General features: G+C 51.2%; 1 protein-coding gene across 1 annotated transcript in view; it reads right to left on the reverse strand.

Annotated features, from left to right (window-relative positions):
- Nucleotides 1–3,461: 3,461 nt before the first annotated feature.
- The window catches only part of Sdk2 (sidekick cell adhesion molecule 2), a 123,258-nt gene continuing 108,095 nt past the window's right edge, over nt 3,462–18,624 (reverse strand). Inside the window, exons 38-42 of the mRNA XM_051158991.1 lie at nt 17,786–17,950; nt 16,457–16,597; nt 16,080–16,218; nt 14,305–14,431; nt 3,462–3,853 (exon numbers count right to left, since the gene is read on the reverse strand). Coding sequence (XP_051014948.1) covers nt 3,500–3,853; nt 14,305–14,431; nt 16,080–16,218; nt 16,457–16,597; nt 17,786–17,950 — 926 coding nt within the window. The 3' untranslated portion in view covers nt 3,462–3,499. The remainder of the gene's footprint in view (nt 3,854–14,304; nt 14,432–16,079; nt 16,219–16,456; nt 16,598–17,785; nt 17,951–18,624) is intronic.

Raw genomic sequence — 18,624 nt, forward strand, 5'->3', positions numbered from 1 at the left:
AAGGTAACACATTTAAATGCTTTGGATTTGTTTTTATGGAGACAGAGAAGAGAGGGTTGTCCCAAGTGGCGGGGTGGGGGTGGGGTGCACCTGTGCTCAAGGTGTTGGTTAGAGTAGGTGTCCCTGTACGGGACTACAGAGGCACTCAGGAGCTGGTGGTGGCTGTTCGTGGGTCCCCTCTTTCCCCTGCTGATGGCCCGTTTGGCTGGCAGGACAAAGTGACACCTTCACTGTGCCGTGTGACAAGTTGGGAGAAGCCTCTGCCTAGGACGGCCTACGGGGAGGCTCTGGCACCTTTGAAAGGCCTCGAGAAGCAAGGGCTGGCAAAGCAGCCCAGCTGTGTCCTTGTTCCCTCTGACTCATGACAGTGTCAGATTTGGGGTAGAGAGGGGGCTAGGAGAGGCAGGGTGGGTTTGTAAAATCCCTGGAGGAAGATGCTTCTGTAGCCCAGAGCAGCTATTTGGCTAGTCTTGGCAATCTGGGTGCAGAGCCTGCACTGCCAGGAGAGAAAGAGCAGCCCCAGCATGCTAAGCTTGGGCTCCTGGCTACATGGCAGATGTCCTCAGGGCGCAGAGAGGCAACACCAACAGGGCTAGGCCTGTCCTTCTGTGAACCTGTTTTCCATGGGGGTCACAAGATGGCCCAGGTAATTGAAAGCTCCTCCCCCCCCCCCCGGTGCCAGGAGGGTGCCCACCACACCCTTAGAGAGTGGCAAGGTGTCTGGGTGGAGTTCTTGGGACCCTCCACTGCCCAGCAGTAATGTAAACATAAGCCAAGAGATGCCATTACATGGCTGGAAATCTACTGGGTGTCCAGATGTGGCGGCGACGGCGCAGGCAGTAATTCCCCTGGGCAGGAGTGGCTGAATGGAGACTCTCACCCTAGGCTCATCTAGGAGGTGTAGCTTGTAATGTGCCCAGCTGCCTGGGCAAGAGGTCCCACTGATACCCGAAGTGCAAGTGACCCAGGCTACCTATGCCTCGTGGAGATGAGACACAACCTGGGGCCATCAGAGGGCATGGCAAGAGCCCCTTCGCTAACACAGAGATGGATATTCTGTGGGTCACCTTTGCATGCTTGCACAGAAGCACAAGTTTGCACGTGCACATGGATGTCAGCAAGGGTTCCAGTGAGCACACGGAAGGGGGAGGAGGGGTGTCTCAGTGCACCAGGTGATTCATTAAAGGCAAAGGAAATTGGCCTCATGTGCAACAACACACACACACACACAACACAACACACACACACACACACACACATACAAATGCTTTTTTTTTTTTTTTTTTTAAACCATTCCTGTTTTCTCTATAAAGCTCCCTCACTGGGCTGGGTTAATACTTCCCTAATGTAAACTCAGACATCCTTCAATGGTTAAAGCCTCTGAAGACAGGAAAAAAGATGAAGTTGTTTGAAAAAGAAACGAGGAACGGACGGTAAGCGTGGCAGTGTAAGCTCATGCAGCTTCTGCAGACGTGCGGCTCTGGAGATGCCAGATGCTGCAGGGGTTGGGGTCCAGCTGATGGACAAGGTCTAAGGTAAGTCCTGGGAACCTGATTCCCTGGAGGAGCAAGGCCCCAGCCTTTTGCTGTCTTTTGAGAAGGCTGTGCTTCCTGGCTTAGAAGCCTTAGGATCTGCTTAGGAGACATCACTGTGAAAAGCCACTGTTCACACACAACAGTTGGGTCACCTGCTTGCTGACCTGGCTTCCAACATGTCCTCAGTCACATATCCCAGGGTGCAGGTACATAGGGAGGAGCCCACATCCTTAATATTCGAGTTCACTCTTTACTCAGGCCTTTGACCCAGACATCCCCGCCTAGTGAGAATTAGCAGCTACAGGCTCCCCGCTAAGGCCAACAGTAATGGAGTCTCTGAAGGAGGCAGCCATGCATTCGTAGCAGTAGACCGAGCCTTAGGCTGATGTCCCTAAGGACCTAAGCCAGCCTGGGACATCAGAAAACCTTTGCCCCAAACCCTTGCATTGGAAGCCGGAAGCTGATGGGAATTTCAGGCCTGTGGCTTTTTACAGAACATTCCCGGGAGTAACAGCTTTCCCTCCCACGTTATTCTTGTCCCTCGATCCCATTGCACCCACCTCTCCTAGCTGGGCTGTCCCTACATCTCAAGTATCCAATTTGGGCAGAGCTTCCAGGCTGGCCCTTCTTCGGTCCTTCCCGGATCTGCCTTCCCTGAGCCGAGCCTGGGAGACATTAGAGGGAGCTGAAGTGCCCTTTGATTCTTTGTAAAGCCTCAGAACCAGGGTGGGCTGCCCCTCTGGGCACCTGTGTGTTGTGGGTAGAGACACTACAAGTGGGTACAGAGATCTAAATGGGAGAGTGTTGATGGGCTAAGAAGTATGATCTTGAGAGGGGGCCTTGGACCCTTTCTCTTACAAGTTCATGGGGGCAGATGCACGGGCTACCAGGAAGGTGTACATTCAGGGGAAAGTGTTATATCTGAACTAAGGAGCTCCCTGTCCACTAGGTGGGCTGAGCTTCCTACCCTAAGCACCGCCCCCAGCCTGGTTTCTTTCAGTGCTGGGCAGGTGGATGAGAAGAAAAAGTCAAGGCTTTGTCCTCGCATCTCTCATTTCCTGCAGGACAGCTCCCAGAAGTGTCCCCTCGGGTGGAGCCAGCACCTTAGGGCTCCAGTCCTAGATGTCCTCTCCTCATCTGCATTCAGGGAAGTGAGGAAGCAGGGCTCAGTTACGCAGCCTAATAAGGATTCTATCCCAGCCCTCACGCCCTCTTTCTTGAATTCACAATATAAAAAGAGAAATTCTTTTTTCTTTTGCAGGAACAAGGAAGCTGCTAAGCAGATTCTCACCCTTTGATTTTTTTCTTCTTCACCGCCCAAGCTCCGCCCCCAAGCCCCGCCCCTTCTCCCTTCCCCCCCAACCTCGCCATATAAGCCAGATGCTTGGTGGAAAAGTTGAACAAGGGCAACTTGCCCTTGGAGGGTGTTGAGGCAGAAGCAGGGGATGACGAGGCCATGGGACACTTGCCGGAAGAGCCAGCCAGCCAGCCAGCAGGCAGGCTTTGTTTGCCTCTGGGGACACCGCTCTTTTTTGCAAAGGAGCAAAGCTAGCCAGCCCAAGGCCTCCAACCCAAGTGGGAAGGGGGAAGCCTTTCGCAGTCTAGAGGTGTCTCAATCCCTCAGCTCACCTGTCTTATGCCCTGCCCCACCCCCCCCCCCCCCCCCCCCCCCCCCCCGGGGTCCCAAGCCCCTCTGTCCTCGGCAGGTCTCCAACCCTCCATACTGTAAAATGGACCCCAAGGATGTGAGGCCATTGCAGGTCACGTGTCCATGTCCTCCGGTGGCTTTCTTCGCCCTCCCTCACTGGCTTTGCTGGCCCTGGAATCTCTGGAAAAATAAACTTGGGAGGTGAAAAGTTGGTTGGATGTCTCGGTGGGGTTTTCTGGCAGGTGTTTTGGGAAGTGGCAAAGGAGGATTTTGGTGTCTTTTTTCTACCCCCCTGCTCTTTTTTTCTCTTCTGATGTCAAACAAAGGATGAGAAGCCTGCTATGGGTGCCCGAGAGCCAGGGGCTAGGCTGCTGGGAGGACGGTAGAGGGTGCTCTGCTGACTTGGGGGGTTCGGGGGGTTTTGGGGCGTTGGAGTCCGGCTGGCCTTGGGCCGGAAAAGGCTGCCTTGCTGGATGCTGTTGCTACTGGGGACAGTGACGTGGTCAGGTTCGCCAGAATCGCTCTCTGTGTAGCTGTAGGCCTGGGCCCGAGAGACGCCTTTCTGCTGGCGCCTCCAAGAGTTGTAATATGTGGGATCACTGATGTAATGGTTGACGAAGGAGTGGGCTTTCTGAGGGTTCGTGTCCACTTCATACTCGCTGTCGCTTCCCTAGGATGACAGAGAAGCAGGGGTGTCAGTGTCCTTGTGAGGTCAGAGTTCAAAGGCACAGAGGATTCTGGCTCCACCATTCCCTCACGAGTGCCACAGTGTCCTTTTGCATCCCTTCCCCTCTTTCTTCAGGGAGAGAGGGTATGAGATGGCTACCAATGTGTTAGAACAAGAAGAAAGTCTTTTTCCTTTGTGGCACAAAGGCTTGAAAACTGCCGTTTGGTTTCATCTGGGCCTGGTGGGGAAACCCCTTTAATCCCAGCACTCAGGGAGGCAGAGGCAGGCGTGAGTTTGAGGCCAGCCTGGTCTACAAAGCGAGTCCAGGACAGCCAAAGCTATACAGAGAAACCCTGTCTCAAAACAACAAAAGAAAAAAAGAAAAAAGACAAGAAAACTTTGTCTTTATACACTGCTCTCCACCCTCTTTCTAGTTTTTCATTTTGAGACAGGGTTTCCCGAGGCTGGCCTTGAACTCGCTATGCCAGCCTTCATCTTGCACTCTTCCTGTTTAGCCTCATGATAGCTGGGACTCAGACCCATACCACTGAGCCAGACCGACATACATAAATTCTAACCTTTATTCTTCCCAGTTGAGTTAAAAATCACTTAACGTAAAGCCAGCCATTTTAAAGCGAGCGGCTCAGCACTGTCCAGTCTGTGACATTTTGAGCCATTGGGTCTATCCAGCTCCAAATATTTTGGTTACCCCAGAGTACAGTCCTGGACTTACTAAGCCCTCTCCATCCCTCTACCCTCCAACACAACCGCACATCTACTTATTTTCTGTCTCAGGAACACCTGTTCTGGATTCTCCCCATAAGAGGGATCCATACTATATATTTTTTTATATCTAGGATCTTCTTTTTGTTTGTTGGCTTTTGAGACAAGTTCTCATTCTTCAGCCCAAGATGGCCTATAGCATGCTATATAGCCCAGGCTGGGCTCAAGTGTGTGACAATTCTCATGACTCAGTCCCCTGAGTGCTGGAAATTCAGATGTCATGGCCACACAGCTGTATCTCTATCTTTGACTTGGCATAATGATTTAAGGACAGTTTGCATTTCTGAACCTTGACCATCTATGATAAGGTGCCTTTTAAAAAAATGTGCACAAGTGTTTTGCTTGTTTCTATGTATGGCTGTGCACCTGGTGTCTAGAAGGCAGAAGAGGGCACCGGACCTCAGGAACTGCAGTTATGGACAGTTGGGAGCCACCTTGTGGGTCTTGGGAATTGAACCAGGTCCTCAACAAGAACAAGAGTTCTTAGCCACTGAGCCATCTCTCTAGGCCCAAAATGCATCCTAACCTGGGTCTGTACTTTGGGATAGGGATAAAGTTTGAGCTAGATCAAGACTTGGGAAGTCGGGGCTGGAGAGATGGCTCAGAGCACTGTCTGCTCTTCCAAAAGTCCTGAGTTCAATTCCCAGCAAGCACATGGTGGCTCACAGCCATCTATACTGAGATCTGGTGCCCTCTTCTGGTGTTCAAGTAAAATACTGTATACATAATAAATAAATAAACTTTAAAAAAGAAAACCTGATTTCATAGGGTGTGGTGGCACATGCTTTAAAAAAAAAAAAAAAAAAAAGACTTGGGAAGGTCCTGGGCAGTGAAGAATACAGGTGCTCACCCACATTTGATTTAGGACAAAAGCAAGCTGCTAAGAAAATCATCATGAAAAGAATGTCAACTGGGCCTGGAGAGATGGCTCACCATTTAAGAACATCTTCCTGAGGGAAGTTGCTTAGGTCTCAGCACCCAGGATGGATTGTACAGTTCACAACAACCTGTAATTCCAGCTCCAAGGACTCCAGTGCCCTCTTTTGACTTCTCTGGGCTCCTTCATGCATATGTACACGAGTCACAGAAACATGTACATCCACGAATTTTTTTGTTTGTTTGTTTGTTTTTTGTTTTTTCGAGACAGGGTCTCTCTGTGTAGCCTTGGCCATCCTGGACTCACTTTGTAGGCCAGGCTGGCCTCGAACTCACAGCGATTCGCCTGCCTCTGCCTCCCAAGTGCTGGGATTAAAGGCGTGCGCCACCACGCCCGGCTGAATTTTTTTTTTTTTAATACTAACAAAAGCTCCAAATTCTCTTATGATGACTTTGGAGGTATCCTCTCCTGCCCCCACAATATAAAATATTCAATTATTCTTAACTCTGTTATGACATTCTGCAGTTCTATGCACAGGCCTCTTCTGCGGGAGACAAGTCGATCTGAGTTGTAAACTCTGAATTGTAGAGCTAAAATTACCACATCCTCCCGCCCCTCCTCCAGGCCCCCCCCCCCCCCCCCCCCCCGCCAACCCGCTTCAGTCCCCACCCCAAGCTTCCAGCACTGCTTTAAGGAGTAAGACAACAGATGGAGACTCTGGGGAACAGAGCAGCTTGGATGCTGAAAGGCACACTTACTGACATGCAGCCCAGAGGATGTCACCAAGGCTGCTTGGCTACTACCCAGTTAATGTCTGGCCTTCCTCTCCCCTGCCTACCAATGTCCCTAGTTGGCCAGCAGTTCTGATATGACCCTAAGGAAAACATGCTTGTTGGGGAGAGCTGGCAACAAAACCCAGCTTGGCCAACACCAGTGAGTTTGTGACCCGCTGTGTCCTGTTTAACAGCTGGAGCAACTGGAGGTGACTGTTCCCAGGCCTGAGCCATGGGAGACAGGATGCACAGAGTGTTCTAGGGACAAAGCCCTTGGTGACATCTAGGCCCTCAAGAGAGGCAGAGCTACGGTGGCTTCTCAGGCAGGTGCCCTGGGAAGGCAGGAGCTGCTGCTGACTTGGCATTTCTGTAATTAGTTTTCACACCTCTGTGCTGTGCCTGTGAATTCACTATATGAATGCTAAGGCTGTGAGTACTAACGCTATGTGAATCCCGGTGTTTGGGAGTACTGACATTGCGTGGGTACTGTCGCTGTGTGAGTACTGATGCTTCGTGGGTACTGTCACTGAGTACTCATGTTGTGTGACTGAGTGCTGACTCTGTGAATACCAGGGGTGCTTTGTGAGCACTAATGCTGCATTCTATGTGAGTACTGCTGCTATGTGGTAGAGTGCTCATGCCGAGTACTGCTAGGTGCAGGTACTGGTACTATGTAGTGAGTGTTGATGCTATGTTAGCACTGATGCTGCGTGGGCATGGGCACATAAAGGGCTGACACTGAGTGCTAAAGAGGAACCAAGTGCACAAGGTGTGTGTGTGTGTGTGTGTGTGTGTGGCGGGCCAGGGCTGTTGGGACACAGGGCTGCCTCCAGGCTTGAGTTCAGGTCTGCCTGACTTTCTGTAGTCTACCCTTGCTCTTAACTCGCCCTAACTCCCATCTGGAGTTTCAAGAGGAGGAAGAGAGCCCCTCCCTGCCTCCTGGGGAGACATATTTCCCTAACCATTTGCTAATTTAGTTCTCTAGCTCACCCCTCCTCCAGGAGCCATCTTTCCCAGGAGGGTAGAGCCCAGCTCACAATGGACAGCCCCTCAGTCAATTCTCCTTGGATTTAAGGCAGCACAATGTGAACTTTTTTTTTTTTTTTTTTTTGTGCTGTGTGTCTGCCCCAGCTGCCTACCCAGAACAAAAGACATAGACAAGAGAGTTCCATATGCTGAGGCCAGGCTAATGTCCTGAGGCGGAGGCTGGTGGTGGTAACAGCAGTGGTGTGTGTGTGTGTGTGTGTGTGTGTGTGTGTGTGTGTGTGTGTGTGTTGGGTAGGGTGGGGTGCCTCTCTTCCAAAAGGGTCTCGGGGTATAGAGTACCAGGGTAGATCTTTCCATGAGTGTCCAGTCTTGGAGTTTGCCAGCATCTCCAAGGCTTCTAGAATTTTGGCTAGCCCCAGGCTTAACACATTTGGGAGGAGCCCCAGATCATTGCATGCTACTTCTACAATGCGTGAGGCTCTGGGGTGAGAGGTGGTGGGGTGGTGGCATGGCCCTTGCTAGTGAAGCCTGTTTGTTTTGTTTGTTTGTTTTTGGGTTTTTGGAGACAGGGGTTCTCTGTGTAGCCTGGCTGTCCTGGACTCACTTGGTAAACCAGGCTGGCCTTGAACTCACAGTGATCTGTCTGCCTCTGGCCTCGAACTCACATCAATCTGCCTGTCTCTGCCTCCTGAGTACTGGGATTAAAGACCTGTGCCACCACGCCTGGCTCTGAAGCCTGTTTGTAACTGCCACTCTTAGGCTTTCAGCCTTGGTGGCCCTGTCTGTTAAGTGGTCGCTTGCTACCTAGCAGGCAAAAGGAGCCAAACCAGGCAAAGTAAATGGAGAGTAAAGTAAACGGTGGTACTGGGGAGAAAGAATGGGGCAGCGACAGTTTCAGTGGGAGGACTCAGAGGCCCCTTGGGAGAGATCAGAAGGCGCCAGGGATTGGAGGCTCCCCCAGTGAAGTCAGTAGAAAGGGGCAGCATCCTCCCTAAGCAACAGTGGGGTGGGCCTGGCTTGAGGATGGGGTGCCTCCTCTCTGCCTCTTCCAGGCCCAAATCTGAAAGCCTGTTTATCTCTGTCACCTCCCACCATCAGCTGCTATCTGTTGATCACCTACTAGATGCCTGGTCCTTTGGAACAGCAGCCCTGACAGATGGGAAGGCTGGAAGCGGTGTTGGGGGGGGGTGGGGGGTTTGGGGAGGTAGGGGGGTGAGGTGGGGGGGTGGGGGGGTAATGTCTTGAACTGTTGGCCAGTCCCTCCTCCAGCTCCCCACAGCCAAGGGGGAAAGGGGGTGGTCTTTGCCTCAGACTAACAGGGCTGTCCTGCTGCCTCCTCCCCCTTGAACATCTGTTTCTTTTCAGGGTGGGGGTGGGGTGAGAAGAAAGTCTATGAGGGGGACCAGGGGCTCCGATTGCAGCTTTCAGCCCTCTCTCTCTCTCTCTCTCCCGTCGCTGAATGCAGCTTCCCAGGAGGGGGCACGCACAAAGGGGGCTTTCAGGGACCATCCTGCCAAGCCGTCAAGCAACTGCTTCAGTTCCCTGGCCTCTTAACAGCTCCTCAAAGCCACTCAATCAGCAATTACCCCCAGTCTCAGAAGCAGGAGGGCAGATGGCCCCAGCTTGGGGACACACGAGTGGGGGAGGGACTCAGAAGGAGAGCCAACCCTAGAGGAAAAAGCTGAAACCCCAAAGAGGAGACAAAGCCCTTTGCTTCTCTGCTCATCTCCTGCACCAGTCTCAGCTGGTAAAGGTGCAGGATGAGGCGCTCAGGGCTTAAGAGAGAGGTTTGAGATCTGGGATCAGGAAGGTTTTGTGTGTATGGTGTGTGTGTGTGTGTGTGTGTGTGTGTGTGTGTAAGTATGCGTGCACGTGTGCATGTGTGCATGAGTGCATGTGTGTGTGTCCCTGTCCCTGTTTTGAAGACATCAGAGACTAAGAGATGCTCTTCTCTTATCTGGGGTCCCAGGGGCTCTCTGTTTAGCCTGACCACACCCCAGACCCCATGGCTGTGCTAAGCTTTGGGGTAGAGTGAGTTGCAACCTTTGGCAGGACATTGGGGATTCAAGTTGGATAGGCTGATGATATGCTAAGGGGCTCTTGAGAATCTTCAGAGGACTTCATGAATGTTCCCCTTGAGGGATCATTTGTCAGAGCTCTGGGCTCCCTGTGTGAAAACAGCTTTAAAAATGTCAGCCTGTGCTGCCTAGCTGTCAGGGATGTTTGTGGTTGCTAGCCTTGAGGGAGGTTCCCGAGGTAGGTTTGGGATGGGTGTTGTCCTCAGAGTCATCAGGACAGACTGAGTCCCAATTGCCTGCCCTCCTGAGCTCAGTAACCAAGAGCTTAATGTTTGGCATCTCCAAGTCTCTGTATCCCCAAGTGCCATAGGGAGATCAACCCACGACCAAGGTGGGGCGGTTGGCCGCTAAATGAGACACATAAAGCACGTGGGGGGGGGGGGGAGGGGCAAGTTGGGGGAGGGGGAGGCTTGGCATGGAAAAGACATCCACCGACTTCTCTGCCCTGAAGTACCTCTCTCTTTGGGCTAAGCAGAGGGAAAGACAGACAGGGTCTTAGCTGGGCCCGTCTCAGGGATGGCTAACCCTATGGCTAAAAAACAAAATGGACAAAACGACGAGAGACCTTCAGCAGGCAGAGGCTGTGTGGGAAGGAGAGCTGTGTCCCTGACTCAGACCCACGTGGCTCCTTCCGTATCTGGCCCAGACCTATCCACACCAAACGAATGCCAGCTTCTTTGGGGAGCACCGCTATCCCTCTGCTGCATGCCTTTGGGTGGGGACCTTTCCCCCAGGTCTCTTTTCAGTGTCTCAACTTCCTCAAACAGACATCCCTTTCTTCCTACCGTTAGTCATTATGGTCTCCTCATGGTTGAGATTCCAGCCCAGTGCTTATTTATGCACAGGTAGCCTTTCCCAACAGACCATAATAGGATGTCACAAGAATCTTTGCTTGGGCTGGAGAGATGGCTCAGAGGTTAAGAGCACTGACTGCTCTTCCAGAGGTCCTGAGTTCAATTCCCAGCAAGCACACGGTGGCTCACAACCATCTATCATGAGATCTGATGCCCTCTTCTGGCGGGTAGGTGTACATGCAGGCACATCACTGTATATATAATAATAAACAAACAAATCTTAAAAAAAAAAAAAAAAAAAGAATCTCTTGCTTACTATTGCAGTTACTACCATTAAGTGTCTGGTCCCGTACAGTGGTGTGGGCCAATGGGTGCTGAGTAAATATCCCAAGGAAGGAATGAGTGAATGAAAGAATGAGTTCCACACAGGCCAAAGTCAGCACTCATGCCTCCAGTGTGCCTGACCTGTATAATGTGTGTGCTAGGAAGAGTATAGCAGGGAATCAGGGGGTTCTGGAGTTGCTGAGGCGTGCATACTGCCTACTGTTTGAACCTAGAGGCAGCCATAATGCCTCTACTTGGGACTCCGAGGACCAAGTATCATTTACCCACAATTCTTAGAGCCCATCCTGACTCCTAGTAAGAGATCAATAAATGCTAGATGTGATTTGTCCCATGCATTTTCTTTATACTTTTCCACATAGATTTAATTCTTTTAAAATGAGCTTGAAGGGGCTGGAGAGATGGCTCAGTGGTTAAGCATGCTGCCTGCTCCTCCAAAGGTCCTGAGTTCAACTCCCAGCAACCACATGGTGGTTCACAACCATCTGTAATGTGATCTGATGCCCTCTTCTGGCCTACAGGTGTACATGCAGCCAGAACACTGTATACATACTACATAAATAAATCTTAAAAAATAAAATAAAATGAGTCTGAAGCTGGCCAACCACGATACTGCTAGAAACCGAATGTCGAGATCAGAAGACATGTGCTTTGGGCTCCGTGTTTCTTTTCCATTGAGATGTATTTGTGTGCTAAACATATGGTGTTTTTTTTTTTTGTTTTTTTGTTTTTTTTTAAACTAAACTTGTGCTGTTATTTTGAAAATGAGTTGGAATGCAGCCAGGCTGCATTTTTAGACATTCCATTAAACAAGCCACGGGCCTTGTTTGGGTGTGCCTTTCCGGTGCTTGGGGCCCCTTTCCCTAGTACCTCTTGAGGCATGGCCCTGGGTCCCTGGGACAAGCCAGCCTCTTCCTCTAGCCCTTCACCCACAGCCCTGGGGGTGGGGGTGGGGATGGACAGGGAGGCATTCTCACACTGCGTCTTATCATATATGTTTATTTTTAAATCAAATTGACGTTTTGTTTATGACTATCTCGCAGGAGAAAGGCTGGACAGACTTGTACCAGTTTTGGAGAACAAGATTTGGGTGGCCTGATTCAGAATATAAACCAGGCTGCACGTGTCCACCCACGCACAGGCGGCCTGGGGGAGGGGACCCCTCCAAGAGGCAGTGATTCTCTCAGAGCCACTGACACTGAGGGGAAATGGCTGCTGGTCCTCAGGGACCCACATCTGTCATCTGCCCAGGATAGGTAGGCATCAGGGTGTACACTCTAGACCCTGACTGATAACCCAGAGATCTCTGGCAGGGAGCATTCCTAGATGTATGTAACAAGGGTCTCAGAGGGGCTGGAGAAATGGCTCAGTGGTTAAGAGCACTATCTGCTCTTCCAGAGGTCCTGAGTTCAATTCCCAGCAACCACATGGTGGCTCACAGGCATCTATAATAGGATCCCATGTCCTCTTCTGATGTGCAGACATGCATGAAGACAGAGCACTCATATACACACAATACATAAATAAATCTTAAAAACAAAAACAAGTGTGTCAGAGGGACAAGGTCAGCTTGTCCTCCGGGTCTAACCCTGCAGACCCTAAAGGAGCTCCTGGAGATCACAGCCATGTGTCTCTGTCACCTCCTTGTCCTGAGAGCAGGTTCAGGAAATGGGCCAGAGTTTGGTGGTGTGGCTCAGGGGTAAAATTCTCACCTAGCAAGTGGGGGGACCTTGGGTTCCATTCCCAGGACCAGAGAGATGGGGAGAGAAGACCTGAGAGGAGTCAGAGACAGCCTCTCCCTATGAGTCTGCTGGAGCTGTCCTGAGCCCATAGGAGGATGCAGAAACACAGTTCCCATGGCTGCCAAGCCAGAAGTATAGAAGAAAGCCATCGAGGATTAGGGTCCTGCGTTCCTGATAATTACAGAGTGGCAAAGCTGTCTTCCTGGGGTCCCTTTGGTGACACTTAAGAGCTTGGGGATGTGGCTATTAACCTACAGTTAGGCAAACATTTTGATGACAGTACCGAATACGAGGACCACACTGGGGACAGGCGTCCTCTCAACTACGTTCTCAGTGTCTTGCCAGGCACTCTTCCCTCAGAGATGTCAGGATTCTAGTGAGCCTCCTGGAACCTGGGCTCTCTGTGGTGGTCCTAAGGCCAAATGCTTGGTTTTCAATGACACTGTTAGAGCTAAAAGGCCGGGCTGGGTGGCACACACTTTTAATCCCAGCACTTGGGAGGCGGAGGCAGGTGGATCTCTGTGAGTTTGAGGCCAGCCTAGTCTACAAGAGCTAGTTCCATGATAGTCTGGGCTACACAGAGAAACCTTGTCTCGAAAAACAAAACAACAGATCGCTGTGAGCTCGAGGCCAGCCTAGTCTACAAAATGAGTCCAGGAGAGCCAAGGCTACACAGAAAAACCCTGTCTCGAAACAAACAAACAAACAAACAAACAAACACAAAAACAAAAACAAAACAAAAGCTGAAAACCAGGTGTGGTGCTGCATGCTTGTAATCCCAGCACTTGGGAGGCAGAGGCAGGTGGATCGATGTGAGACAGAAGTCAGCCTGGTCTACAAAGTGAGTCCAGGACAGCCAAGGCTACACAGAGAAACCCTGTCTCAAAAACAAAACAAAACAAAACAAAAAAAAAAGCTGAAAGACCCAACTGACACTCTGTACCTTTTCCAGTGCCTATGAGGGGCCAGGTGCTGCGTGGCTCAACTCCAACCTGTTCAGTGCACCATGCTACCTGCCTTGTGTGTGTGAAGGGCTACTGAGAACCCTCCCAGTCACAGAGTGACTGTGTGGACTCCACATAAGTCTTAGGATCATATAGGTCCTCTTTGTGTAGCCTTGGCTGTCCTGGACTCGCATTGTAGACCAGGCTGGCCTCGAACTCATAGGTATCCACTTGCCTCTGCCTCCGAGTGCTGGGATTAAAGGCATGCGCCACCATCGCCTGGCTCATTTATTCTTTAAAGGTGGTTTTGCTTTCTTTTTCTCTTTTCCTTTTTTTTTTTTTTTTTCTTCCTTCTTTAAACTGAACACATTGTCAAACATGACTTAGAGGAGTGGAATGAATGTTTGGTTCTCTTAGATGTCTCATTGGACAGAGTGGAAAGCTTTTCTAGAAAGTTCCATAGGAAGGACTTTGGGATAGGGTAGAAACAAGGTCCAGACCCAGCTCTATGGGCAGGCACAGTGTGGCATCTGGCCCTGAAACTAAGGAGCTAGAATCTCAGGCTGTTGCACTTGAGTGAACTCCAGGGTGGTCTTAGATTTCCTGCTCCATCTCCCCAGAGCTGGGAGTATGGGTGTGGCTGGTGTAAGTGCTGCTGAGACTGAACCCCAGGATTCCAGCATGCCAGGTAAGCACCCATCTTTGAGGTGCTGAGACTGAACCCCGGGATTCCAGCATCCTAGGTAAGCACTCATCTGGCGAGCTGCATCCCCAGCCCTTCCTTTAGTCACTTTTCACTTCAGCTTGAAGCGTCTTCCATGAGGCAGAGTTATTGAGAATCGTGGTGATGTTGGGGTGGGGGCTCTGGTAGTTATAGGGGACCAGGCTCTCCTAGAGATCATGTGATCCAGACCCCATTCACCAGCGGCTGGGAGGAGGTGGTGGCTGACCCATGAATGACTTCTCCATAGCTCCCCAGCCCCTTTAGTCTCTATAGCACTAGTCAAAGAAGGAAAGAAAGGAGGAGGAGGAGGAGGAGGAGGAGGAGGAGGATGTTGGCTGTGTGATGGGACACTGTTCATCCCGTCTGCCCCATTTACTAACGGCCACTTCCTGTCAGGCACTGGCCCTCACCTGGGAGTCAGAGATTTCTGAGGGCTTCTCCGTTAGGCTGCTGCTCTCAGCTGGGATGAGGTCATTATACTTGGTGACATCTTCATCTGAATAATGTAGGCTGCCCGGGCTGGGCCTGGGAGGGGACCTGCGGAGAGAAGGGAGTGGGGCTGAGAGAGGTGGCCTCAGACAGATCTGGAGGAACACAGGCCACCAGCTCCTCCATCCTGGGTTCCTCCTTGGGGCCACACTGTGTCAGCTTGGGCCTTAGAAGAGAAGGAACAGAATGCCACACTAACGTTTTTGAGCATACAGGCCAAATGGTATGTGTGTCTGTGTGCCTGGACACATACATGCACGTACAAACATTACTGTGACCAGTTCGGCTTGGATCTTGTTTGGTGAAAACAAGATTTTTCTCATTCCCACGCGGGGGCATAGAACACGCAGGCCTCTGTGGGTGCATCCTATGAATAGGAGGGATGGGGCGGGGGATAAGGGGAGGTGTGGCCATTGGGTGAAATGTCCCCTTGTTCCCTGTGGCAGGCCCTGGAGCCTGCTCAGCAGGGCTGTGGCAGCCATGCCAGGCTTGGGTGAGCTTAACCACAGCTTCAAATGTCTCTTTCTTTGGAAGGCTGGATTGGCGAGCGATGAGAGCCTGCCTGCTCCCCCCTCAGCCTTCCCCCTCCACCCCCTTGGAGAAGTACACATGGCGTATCCCAACTAGAGGAGACAGAGAGTAGCTTTGTGAGTTCCCTCTGAGAGGCTCCCCCCTCACCACCCCCTACCCCCCACTGCTGCCTCCACTGAGCCGTGAATGTCAATACGGCTGGCTGAGGCTAGAGACAAGGAGCCCCTCTGGCTAACCTCCCTTGAGCTGGGAGCATAAAACTGCCCGATCCTATCAGAGGAGAGCCAGGTGGGCCCAGGGGCATCCCCTGCCCTTGCGAGTGGGCAGCTTCGTGGCTACAGGGAAGAATGTGCTGGGAAGACTGCAGTTGGAACAAAGTCAGGAATGGGAGTTGGCTCCTGCCAATGGCCTCTACTTGCCCCCTCCCCCACCCCCCACTCCCACTCTGGGCTTTTGATAAAGGGTCCCATGTCATGCAGGCTGGCCTCAAACTCAGTGGAACTCAGGGATGACCCTTAAGTACTGATCATCAGGGCTCTGCCTCCCAAGTACCTGCCAGGATGGTGGGTATGTCTGCGCCACCACGTCCAGTTTTCACAGTGTTAGGGATCAAACCCAGGGCTTCACACATGATAGGCAAACTCTCTGCCACCTAAGTACCCCAAGGCCTTTCCACCCTAACTGCTTTCAGAGGCTGAAAGACGGTGCAAGATCCTGACTTAGTTCAACAGAAGTAAGTCAAGCCCCTGGCATAAGCAATGGGCTGGTCCCTGGCACCTCTCACTAAGGTGCCTCGGCTCGGTCCAGCTCACCTCTGGGGTGTATGGCCATCTCTCAGGCCAGTTACTAGTGGGACTGACTCCAAACAACTGCGGGTTGGCTTCTGCAATGCTGCTTGTTTCCTGCACTCTGCAGTTACTGGCAGAGACTCTTAGTACCCAACTCCTCGTGGCTAGATCTGGTGGGACTAACACAAACCCCTGGGCATCTTGCTGGAGGTCCCACGTGACCATTGGCAGCCCTGTTGCTTGCATGCTATTTCCCGAGAGAGGGGGAAGGCCAAGTGGGCATTGCATGTTCCATGTTTCTTCCCAGCTGTCACTGATGGACGCTGGTATATGACCCTTAAGTCTCTGTCCCCTGTCCCCACATGCAGGGACATTACCTGGTGTACAAGCCGTTCTTCCTGCAGAAGGAGTTCTTTACAGACAGCCGCCGGTTGTTGAGTTCCAAAGCAGGAAAACTGCTTTCATCCAAGCTCAGCATCTCCCCGTGGCCGAGGGCTCCTGACTTGGTATTGCCTCCTGAGGGTGGGGGAGTGGGGGGGGCATGGTACCCGTCAGACCACAGGACCATTCCTTTCCAGCTCCCTTTCTTGCTTGCTAGCATCAGGACCCAGATTAGAGCCTGAGGTGGTGTGGAGGAATTTCTAGCTGCCCCACCTAAGAAGGTACATTGCCAGCAAAGTGGCCTGGCCAGCCCCCAACATAAAGCAGACCCTCAAGAGTCAAGCCTACCAGCAGTGGATGGAGGGATGCTCACCTGAGTCTGTCTTCTTGGAGTACTTCTTGCTCTGACCTCGGATGATGAGCACAAAGACCAGGAGCAGGATGAAGATGAGGCCCACGAGGGCAATGACCACCAAGAACCACCATTCCTCATAGAAGGGGCTGGCTTTCTGGGCTACAACAGGGGTACAGTGTGAGGACCAGGATGCTCAATACTTTCCTGCCTTTAAACTTTCCTATTCCACCTGCTCATGGGCATTATGGGTAGATGGGAGGTCTGTGCCCTCTAAAAGTTCCATCTCTGATCTGCAGGCAAAGGTTTGTCTGGTGGACTGTTTTGAGAAACGTCTTATGGATTAATTGATTAAGAAGTCCATGGATTTATTTAAAGAGAGTGCTGAGATTGATTAATGATGTCTGCCAGGGGATCAAGAAGGGAGAATAGCAGTACATCAGCTGCTTTCTTCTTTCTTCCTTTCTCTTTCTCTCTTTTCTTTCTTTATTTGTTTCTTTGTTTCTTTCTTCTTTTTGTTCTCTTGCCTTGGGGGAAAGGGGTTTGACAAGACTAATTTGTATGGGGAAAGATGTTTCTGTGGTCTTTAGGAAGCCTGGGAGAACTTTCCTCAAAGTTGTAGTGAATGTTTATTTTTACTGATAGGAAGCTAGGGAAGTTGCGGGGAGAGAGGTCATGGGTGGGTTTTTTTTTAAATGCCTTGCTCTCCTTTTATCAACCCCCTGCCCAGTACTTTGCTTCCTGCATCCAGAAACTCCTAGTTCATGTCACAGCTAATGAGGGTCTGGTTCTTAGAGTTCTATCTTGGATTCTTTGTATTCAATAATTTGGTGCTATCCATCTGGGCATAGGAGCAGGTATGTGATTAGAAAGAGGAGCTGGGTTGCTAATGTCCAACCAGAGAGGAGAAGTGAAATTTTGAGTTGAATTTCTGCCTTTATATTCAAAGTGGTCAGCAACTGACCAGGGCCATGGGTGTAGGCCTTGTGCCCAGAGATGAGCTGGGTGGGAGGAATGAGAGAAAGGGGGTGGGTGGGGCAGCAAACATGGCCCACCTGAGGGCTGCTCAATGAGGTCTTAGTGGGCACCTGTGGTCCCATCTGGCTGGCTGTTGGGAGGCGGCTTGCATGGAAACATGGTTTATGGCCTGGCTGGCAACTTCCCTTGGAGCTGTAGGCCTGGGACCCAGAGCTTATGTATGCATGGTTAGAAGGATTGAGAGACAGTGCATTTGGTTAGATCACTTTACTACTCCTGCTGCCCAATGTCTGCCCTTCTTCTCCCACTGCCCAGCATGTCACCGGGCTTTTCCACGGACTCTCTCTGACCTGCCACCCTACAGGTTGGTACCTGGCACAGACTGGGAGGGGCTGCTGGGAGTGCCAAAGCCATAGTCATTGACTGCGATGACCCGGAAGTCGTAGCTCACGCCTGGCTTCAGGATGTCCATGTTGAAGGTGTAGGAAGTCACCTCCTTGGGGATGTCCTTGATGAGGATGTCCCAGAGGCCCTCATCTGTAGGAGCATAGGGAGGAGGAGGTGCTGTGAGGGGGAGGAGCCTCAGATCTCACCCAATCTGGTTCTGGCTGCACCTCGCTGAGTGCTGAGTGGGTGCCATGTGGTTAGTGGCTTTGCCTGAACCTGGCTCTTAGGAAGGTCTTAGAGATGGAAACTTTCTGACAGAGGGTGCCTCTTAATCTTTTTCTTTATAATAAGAACATCTGGCTGGGTGTGGTGGCACATACCATTAATCCCAGCACTCAGGAGACAGAGGGAGGTAGATCTCTGTGAGTTCGAGGCCAGCCTGGTCTACAGAGTGAGTTCCAGGATAGCCAGGGCCACACAGAGAAATCTTGCCTCAGAAAAGAAAATTAAATCTGTGAAATATTTTAAAAAATGTACTGTGCAGCCGGGTGTGGTGGCACATGCCTTTAATCTCAGCACTTGGGAGGCAGAGATAGGCTGATTGCTGTGAGTTCGAGGCCAGTCTGATCTACAAAGTGAGTTCGGGCAGTCAAGGCTACACAAAGAGAAACAAAACAAACAACAAGAAGAAATTCTTTCTTTCTTTTTTTTTTTTTTTGCAGGGGGGTTTGGTTTTTTTGAAGACAGGGTTTCTCTGTGTAGCCTTGGCTGTCCTGGACTCTCTTTGTAGACCATGCTGGCCTCGAACTCACAGAGATCTGCCT

The sequence above is a fragment of the Acomys russatus genome, chromosome 16 (assembly GCF_903995435.1).
Source record: "Acomys russatus chromosome 16, mAcoRus1.1, whole genome shotgun sequence".
NCBI classification, from domain to species: Eukaryota; Metazoa; Chordata; class Mammalia; order Rodentia; family Muridae; genus Acomys; species Acomys russatus.